This window comes from Salvia hispanica, chromosome 1 (genome assembly GCF_029641045.1).
Source record: "Salvia hispanica isolate PSC_SH4W2 chromosome 1, Shi_PSC_v1, whole genome shotgun sequence".
Taxonomy (NCBI): Eukaryota; Viridiplantae; Streptophyta; class Magnoliopsida; order Lamiales; family Lamiaceae; genus Salvia; species Salvia hispanica.
The window spans coordinates 63,739,570-63,748,976 of record NC_142692.1 but is presented as its reverse complement, the minus strand read 5'-3'; the positions used below and the strand labels follow the sequence as shown (position 1 = coordinate 63,748,976).

At 32.7% G+C, this 9,407-nt stretch overlaps 1 protein-coding gene across 1 annotated transcript; it reads right to left on the bottom strand.

Moving 5' to 3' along the window:
* Positions 1–5,313: 5,313 nt before the first annotated feature.
* Positions 5,314–9,055, bottom strand: LOC125218769 (lipoyl synthase, chloroplastic-like). The gene is made up of 6 exons (XM_048120525.2): positions 8,462–9,055; positions 7,319–7,409; positions 6,939–7,096; positions 6,143–6,314; positions 5,741–5,851; positions 5,314–5,544 (listed from the first exon to the last, which is right to left on the bottom strand). Exons 1-6 carry the CDS (start codon positions 8,890–8,892, stop codon positions 5,467–5,469), a joined length of 1,041 nt encoding a protein of 346 aa, XP_047976482.1. The 5' UTR covers positions 8,893–9,055; the 3' UTR covers positions 5,314–5,466.
* Between the last annotated feature and the right edge of the window lie 352 nt (positions 9,056–9,407).

Genomic DNA, 9,407 nt, shown 5'->3' with positions numbered 1-9,407 from the left:
CTGCATTAATAGTCGGTTTGAAAAACTGAAGTGGAAAATTAATTTCGTTCTCATAATAAATAGGAAAATCATTTTCTTTGTAGTTGATATTTTCAAATTCCTTTCCCATTTTACGCGTTTTCAGTTGGAAAACACAATTTCCACGTATCTATCTTTAGCATAGCAATTGTATTTTAGTATTGATATTTTCGATAGTTATATTACTCCCTCCGTCCCGGCTAAGATGACATATTGCTTAGCCGGCACGGGATTTTAGGAGTTATTGGTTAAAGTGTTTAATTGAAGAGAGAAAAGGTGGGTGTAAGTATTAAAGTAGAGAGATAAAGGAAGATGAATATTTTAATAGGAGTGAGAAAAAGTGGTTGAGTGTATTAATTGGAGAGAGAAAGTTACCAAAAAAGGAAATGTGTCATCTTAGTTGGGACAAACTAAAAAGAAAAACGTGTCATCTTAAGCGGGACGGAGGGAGTATATCTTTAGCATGTAATCAATTGCTAACTAATTACCAATTCCAAATTGAGACCAATTTTCAACCATTAGATTAGAAGATCTTGTTGTTAATATAATGCCAAGTGTAATATATTTTAAATTTAAATAATTATTAATTACATTAAAAGGGTATTAATGTCAAGGGGTAATTGCTTTTAAAATCACCAACTTTCCATGAATTCCGGTTTTTCCCACGAACTTTAAAAAGTTCGTGTAATGCCACGAACTTTATTGTCGGTTGCTATTTTCCCATGTCAGGTTTTCCGGTCTGGTTCAAACTGTTCGTTTCCTATTAAGACAATGTCCAAATTCTTTTATCTTACTATCGTTATCTTTGTCTTTGAAATAGCTTCGTGTCGGTACCTTGTATGCCTCAATCGGAACTCGGATCAAGAAGTTATGGCCATTATGATAGTACAAGGTCGCACAAAGGTCGCAGCCTTCATCAAATGGTCATAACTTCTTCATCCGAGTTCCGATTGAGGCGTACAAAGTACCCACGCGAAGCTATTTCAAAGACGAAAATAACGATAGTAAGATAAAAGAATTTGAACATTGTCTTAATAGGAAACAAACAGTATGAATCAGACCGGAAAACCTGACATGGGAAAATAGCAACTGACAATAAAGTTCATGACATTACACGAACTTTCTAAAGTTCGTGGGAAAAACCGAAATTCATGGAAAGTTGGTGACTTTAAAAGCAGTTACCCCTAATGTCAAATCCTATATGTAATAATTATAACTAACTACTTTCTCTCTCCTCAAAATCATCTCAAATCTTTGAATTTACGTAACTCTCTCAATTTAAATTATTTTTTCATAAAAAATCTATCAAATTAAAGATAATTTAATAAGGATTCCAACGAGATCTCAATTGCATATGTTCCGACGATGTTCGGGTGATGAAATTTGATAAATTATATTTCAATTTTCGTACATGTTGATAAGCAGCTTTTATCAACAAATGCAACAAAAAATCTCAATATATTATAGGCAAAATCTCAATATTATGCATGTCCAATCTCAATAAAAATGTGTTGATATTTTCTTGTCCTTGTATTGATATTCTAATGTCATATTGTTGATATTTGTAATACACAATGTTGATATAAAAAAACACCGACGAAAATTATCATATGATAACATAATGACGATATTACCCTTTTGTTGATATTTTGTCTACTATTTATTGAGATTTGTGAGCTTTAATCTCATCCACTCATTTTAAAATCCAAGGGTGGAGATTTAGTCTTGATTTTAGATTAGGGTGCTAAAAGCATTAGAATAGGACCCATCTTTAGCAATTGTATTTTATGGGTAATATTCTAATGCTTATAGCACCTTAATCCAAAATCAAGACTAAATCTCTACCTTTAGATTTTAAAATTAGTGAATGAGATTAAATCTTACGAATCTCAATAAATAGTAGACAAAATATCAACAAAAGGGTAATATTGTCATTATGTTATCATATGATAATTTTCGTGAATGTTTTTTTATATCAACATAGTGTATTATAAATATCAACAATATGACATAAGAATATCAACACTAGTACAAGAAAATATCAACACATATTTATTGAGATTTTTACATGGTTTTATTGTGATTTTATGATGTATTTGTTGATAAAAATCTGGTTATCAACATTTACGAAAACTAAAATAAAAAAATATCAATTTTCATCATCTGAACGTCGTCGGAACATATGCAATTGAGATCTCGTTGGAATCCTTATAAAATTATCTTTAATTTGATATATTTTTTGCGAAAAAATAATTTAAATCGAGAGAGTTACATAAATTTAAAGTTTTAAGATGATTTTAATGAGAGGGAATTGACATTAATACCCTCTAATTTTATTTATTAATTTTTTTAATTAAAAATATAATTCATGTCACATTATTTCAACCACTAGATCTTCTAATCTAATGGCTAAGATTTAATTTTAGTTTGAGATTGCTAATTAGTTAGCCATTGATCACTCCCCTATATTTTAGTATTGATATTTTCAATAGCTATATTCTATAGATTAAGAAAGAAATCTTGAAAGTGCAACTTTAGCTGAATCTACTATAGGAACACTGTTAAAAAAAACCATTGTTTACCTAGCACTTTCTGAGCACATGAGTCTAATAGTCAAAATATTATAGAAATTGTGCACATTCTGAGCACTGTCAACGTATTATGGATTAGGGATGCTTAAACGGTTCTCCGATTCTCGGTTAACCGAAATCGAAACCGAAATCGGCCGGTTAATTAAAGAACCGGAACCGGGAAATTTGGTTCGGGTTCCAGTACCGGTTCCAACTTTTTAAATAAAACGGGTTCCGGTTCCGGACCGGTAACCGGATTATAATTTAATTTTATTTTTTTTATAATTTAATATACTAAAAAATCTAATATAATTGAGTTAATTTTGAATTAACGTAAAATATTTTGAAACATTGAGTGATTTTTAGATTTAAACAATGTTAGATTTGCGAGCTCTGTTTTCTGAAGTATTTAAAATGTTTAAACTGTGATATTTTGAATGTACAATTATTTCCCTCAATCCATTTTTTATGAACTAACTACAATGAGTAGGACATCATAAATTTGTTTTTAATTTCCAAAAGAACTTATACAAATACAATATCATTTCATATGATTAAAATGTAACTTTATAGGAACAAATTTCTGTAACAATTCATTTAACATACGATTTTAACCTGTTTGTAAATAATTTATTAACTGTTCCGTTATAAACAAAAAAGTCATAACAAGATCAATTAGTATTGGAAATTCCAATGAATATTTGTTTATCCAAAAAAGGGAAAATTGAATTCAATTTTAAACTCATTTTTTTAAAAAATTGCTAAAGTTTAGAACTCCTATTTTTGTATTAAAAAATTGCTAACATAAACTAGTCCGACCTACTACACTTGGCATCACTCTTATCAATATATAAATATTATTGTATTGTTGGTTTGTATTTTTTGTGTGTATATTTGAATTTTTAGGTATTATTTGTTATATTTCTAGATGTTGGATTCTTATTTTTTTAGTATTGAACTATTTAAAATAATAAATACATTCGGATTAAAATTACAAATCGGTTCCGGTTCGGAACCGGAATCGACCGGTTCTTAACCGGCCGGTTCCAAACCAGAACCGATCGATTCCGGTTCCGGTTCTAGAATTTACGAAAATTTAAAACCGGTTAACCGGTCAAACGGTCCGGTTAGAACCGGAACCGGCCGAATAAGCAGGCCTACTATGGATGCTCTTGGCAATTGCGAGTAATTTTTCGAGCACAGTAAAAATGTGCTAGGAAATTTCCGAGTAATTTAAACAATATATTTTTAAATAAATTAATACATGAAGAATATCCACCAACGTTTTCCGAGCAGTGACAGACACATGATTTTGTAATTGGGAGATCAATCTCATGGTAACAATTTCAAGGTATTTTTTAATGTCGGCATAGCCGAAAGTTGCGACATTATTACGATACGAGGGAGATGAATAGTAAGATAAAAATAATTAAATGATATATAGACTAGAGATATGTATATATTTAATATTATTAATTATGAAATTTTTTGGAATTAACATGAAAATTTGGTGTATAATAGTTGTAGAGAAATAAAAAATAAAAACATCACAAAAAATAGCTAAAAGAAAAATTGAAATTATAGAATAAATTTTTTCATAAGTTAATTAATAAAATACTACTGCCTCCATCCCATAAACATATGTGCACTTTTCATTTTCATTTGTCCCATAAAAATATGTGCATTCCATTTTAAAAAGTTAATTAATTTAATAATGTAGGTCTCACTGTCAACTAACACTACTTTAATTATCATTCTCCTCATCTCTCTTAGTTTAATAATTTTGTCTTAATTCCCGTGCCATATTCATTGGTCATATTTTTATGGAACGGAGGAAGTATAAAATATGAATTTTTCATATATAAAAGATGAAAGAAATATAAAAACATCATAAAAAAACAGAAAAAATAGAAATTGAAATAATAAAAAAGCCCAACTAAGCTTGTAAGGAATTGAACATGGTCTAAAGTTGCTAGACCTAGAAGCTAGCTAGCAAGTGAATATATAAATGGTATTAGTATATATATAATGGGTAAAATTTGAAATTAGTATGGGTTCCATGGATCCCCAAAACCCTTTCATAAGTTCGCCATGGTTTCCGAGCAACTTGAATGTGCTTGCAATATCCCCAATACATCTTGAATGTGCTAGAAATTGTTTAAAAAAATTATATTAAAAATTAATCTAGAATCTAAATGCTGAGCATTGGGATTATATGTTTATAACTATTTTGTATGTTGATAATAAAAATTAATTATCATTACTTAATTATTTTATAATATTATAGTATAATATTTGCTTTTCTGGTATAATTATAATTAATGAAAAAAATGAATTTTAGAGCATGAGAAAAAGGATAAACGATTTACTTTTAAAATTTAAAAAATATATTTAATTTTAAAAAGTGGTTATTTAAAAATTTTTGAATTTTGACTTGAATTCTAATTCAATTCCGAATCTTTCATTTGAGTTACCAAACAAAGGAATTGGAATATAATACAATTCCATACCAACTCTTTAACTATACGGTATAATTTATACCAAACAAAGGATTTGGAATTGAATCTGAGCTCATCTAATTCAATTCCTCCTTCTAATTCAATTTCGTAGAATTTCAGTTCTAATTAATTCCAATTCCAATTCCAATTCCAATTCCAATTTCAATCCATTCCGTGTACTAGTTCTTTGTTAGCAATTTATCATTTCACCCGGGACCCAATAAAAATTCATAAATAACAATAAACAATATCTGCATCAAAAATTTTGGGATCCATGTGATTACATACTCAAATTATGAATTGGAATTGCTAGCGCTACAATACAAAGCTTATCTATAATTGGCAGCCAAAGAATTGAGGTCCTACAATGTGTTGGTAGGTTACGCAGATCCATTTTTGGTCTTCTCCTTTACCATAGTCTTGATAAACAGCTCTCCCGCCCTGTACGATGATCGAACCTAGAACACGAACAAGAATGTTAAACTGATACTACTTGCTTCAAAATTTGCTCTAGTGCCAGTATAAAGAAAATAACAATTGGTACTTTCTAATGAATAAGATACACAGACAAGTATCTTGATGGAAGTTTCAGCATGAGCAGAAACAGAAAAATGAATATTCTCCAACGAAAATGAGGATAAAAATGTAGTTTACCAAGGGTCCACTGGCAACATAACGGAAACCAATTGACTCTCCATAATCTTTCCAGAAAGCAAATTTTTCTGGGGTAACATACTCCTTGACTGTAAGATGTAATGGAGTAGGCTGCATGAAACAGATTGCAATTTGGTGTTAGTTCTTGCGTATGTGCTTCCGTTTGAAGAAACTAGTTGTATGACAAATGACTACAGGGATAATCGGCTAAACAAGCACCATCAAATTAAGAGTTCTGGGGTTATTTATTTCTTAGGGCGACTTAATAGAACTCGGGAGCTTTTTACTTGAATCAGATAAATGAATTGCAACTCCATATCATTATAGATAAAACAAACGGAAAAGTTTCATTTTATCATCTCTGAGAAGTACTATCATGGACAGCTCATTAGCTCTGCTCACCTGTAAGTATTGTCCTAGAGTCAAAATGTCAACATCAATCGCCCTTAAATCAGCCATTGCTTCCTTCAATTCATCATCACTTTCACCAAGTCCTAACATAAGAGATGATTTTGTTATCATCCCTTCCTTGTCGAGCTTTGCGTGTTTCAAAACTGATAAACTTTGCTCATATCTGTAACATTTGACCAAATATATATTACTAATATAAAAAAATGTGTCAAAGTACTACTTTACCATCAGTATTACTTTAATAAAAAGAAACTACTTGGGTTTTTGTTTCAATGTTGAACTTAGTTTCTTGAAAATAAGTCGAAAGATGGTGGAAAGGGTTCTTCATCGGGTTAACAAATGGAAGGTACACCTGTGAGATATTTCAAAAGGTGATAAGTTTTCACTATGGGATATTTAATTGGGTGAGCTATGCTTTACGAGAGAAGCGCACAGCGCTCAAAAGATTCCAAAGCACCGGTAGGCAGAGGGAAGGAAAGGAGAAACAAGAGAACAGAGAAAAATAAATGGAACAAGAAGTTGAGGCAAATGCATTAAAAGACTGAAGACTCTTTATAATTTCATTCTTGCAAGAGAAATACAACTGAAATTAAATACTCCGTATATGCTTAGTGCACACAGGTACTTCCTAGACATATTGGCTTGATAACTTCAAATGCCAGCTACTCAACCAAGGACTTAGCAGCTTCAATAAATATGTTTACGAAATCACCAAGTTTCCTCTCAATCATGAACTGACAAGGATTCTCTGAAATTTTTAAAATAATACCAAGACAAAGTCACTTACCCAGCCCTAGGATCCCTTACTATCCGCTGCAGTCGTTTCACAGTTTCAACATTGTGAGCAAACACATCTAATCCTGAGTGAACAAGCGTGGATACAGCCTCTAGATCACCTCGAAAATCTGATGTTAAACACTCAACCATGATTTCAGGACTAAGTGCCTGCCAAAAAAAGTTAGCTCCATGTTAGATTTACTCAAGAGTGGTCATCTTCACATGAACTGAATGCTAACTACAAAGACAAGTACTAGACTTTTCCATGCGTGTTACAAGTACTAGACTTTTCCATGGGTGTTATCAAATATACACATATGCACCTATGAAGCAACCATTGTAACACTTGGTTCCTACGAGATTTAATTCTACTAAAGACACATAACAAACCTTCATTGCTTTCACTGTTTCAGCAAAATGGCCACTTCCACCATCAGGTATATCATCTCGGTCCACGCTGGTGAGGACAATATAATCTACACTGGAAAATAAAAGCAAGGCAACTGAAATTAGGGATGCCGTGTACAACTCTAAGTAACCCTTAACTACATATACATCTGATTATATATGCTTATGTATTAAAATAAAACAAAAGGAGGTTTTTCAATTCAAGATCTAAAAACATATCTCTCCATGGCCCCAGTACTGCGTACGCTATGGTCAGCCTGTGATACATGCTAAGTCTCTTTGAGATAGTAAGATTCATTGTTTGTTGCAGTCATAGCAGAAGAAAAACATACTTTACCTTTTTACTAAATAAAGGAACTAACACAATTACTTAATCATTTTGTTCAACTAAAAATGTCCAAAAAGCTGATTCCTTCCGGTTCCAACTTTTAGGTCATTCAAGATATTGCTACTGGTTAAATATATATCATTCCCTATATATTGCTGGCACCAAGTAAGTTCTCCATACACCAAGGAAGAAGAGGTTGATGGATTCATTTCATTATTGCCTTCAATGAATAGATTATACAATAGCATAAGCACCCAAGATTTGGCAAAGTCGTGGCAGAGAGTAACAAATCTCCTACTTAATAACAATTAACACAATCGATATGCAACCTTTTCTCATGCACACACTTAGTTATACAAAGTCCATCCAGGCTTATACGCTCCCAAATCAATCCGAATCACATTAGAGTCCCTGACTAATTGCACTACTAAAAAAGCAAACAAGTGGAGAGTAACCAAAAAAAAATTCATGTGTAAGGCCCACAATTCACACGATTCGCTGGGCTTGTTAAAGTAGTTTCACATTAGCATCCAACTCAAATACAAATTCCTATACATTCTTCTCCCTTCTTTGAAACTGATAATATGCTATGCTACCTTTTACACATGGAACTCACATCACAAAAGATGAATTCATGCAATTGCTCTATTGCCAACCAGAACTCCTCTAATATATTGGCCTTTTGCAACAAAATTTGTAAAACAATCAAACTGAAAGGAGCGATTATCAAACATGAAGCAGCATAGCTGAATTCACACAGTAAATTGGAAACGGGAAAAGCGAAGAGCATGAATTACCCCCAACTGGCAATAGCCTTGGCAGTATTATAGGGCTCCATAGGATCGGGCGGCGACGGGTTCCTACTCGTCTTCACAGCACAGAAACGGCAGCCCCTAGTGCAGGTGTCGCCGAGCAACATGATGGTGGCGGTGGAGATGCCGTCGCTGCCGCCGTTCCAGCACTCCCCAATATTAGGGCACTGCGCCTCCTCACATACAGTGTTGAGCTTGAGCCTCGACAGCGATTCCTTGACCTCGTCGTACTTTTCCCCCTGAGGCGCCTTCTGCCTCAGCCAACCCGGCTTCTTCACATTGGGGTCCCGCCCCGTGTAGGGGAGCGGCGGCGCTTTCTGCTCCAATTGACAGCGGATGGTGGACTTGGTGAGGGTTTTGGGTCTGGAGATTGGTAAGGGAGGCGGAGGCGCCTTGGAAATGCATCGGTGAATCATTGTGATTAGGGATCGAGGAGGAATGCGTGATGGATTAATTTGGAAATGCGGCGGAGGAATCCAAGTACGTTTCCGGCATTGGAATCTCCGTCGATGCTGTTGTAGTTGGGATTTTGTTTGCCTCTCTCTATTTTTAATTCTTTTTTTTTGGCGTGGTGTAGATCTCTTCTAAAACATTCATATTTCATACCGTCATTTTAAAATTTTAACTATTAAGGCCATCCACATTGATTCATTAATCATTTCAACCGTTAATTATTTATTGACTCACTCTACTTTTCATCTCATCTATTAACTAAAAGACAACATCGGCATCCTTCCATCTCTTAACCATTTCATCCCTTAACTGTTCATTCAATTTCATTTTTTATTTTTAATTCTAATAAATTCAATTAATAAAAACACACTTCATTAAATAAAATAAAAATTACAATTTAAAAGCCAAAAAAATTAAAAAAATACATAATTTAAAATCCTAAAAAAATATATATATAATTAAAATACTAAAAAAATAA

Coding starts and splice junctions, on each gene's coding strand:
- LOC125218769 (XM_048120525.2), bottom strand. CDS start 8,892: ATGATTCACCGATGCATTTCCAAGGCGCCTCCGCCTCCCTTACCAATC. Junction 7,410..8,461: donor AAGGCTATTGCCAGTTGGGG/GTAATTCATGCT, acceptor TTTATTTTCCAG/TGTAGATTATATTGTCCTCA. Junction 5,852..6,142: donor CTCTAGGACAATACTTACAG/GTGAGCAGAGCT, acceptor TGTTTCATGCAG/CCTACTCCATTACATCTTAC.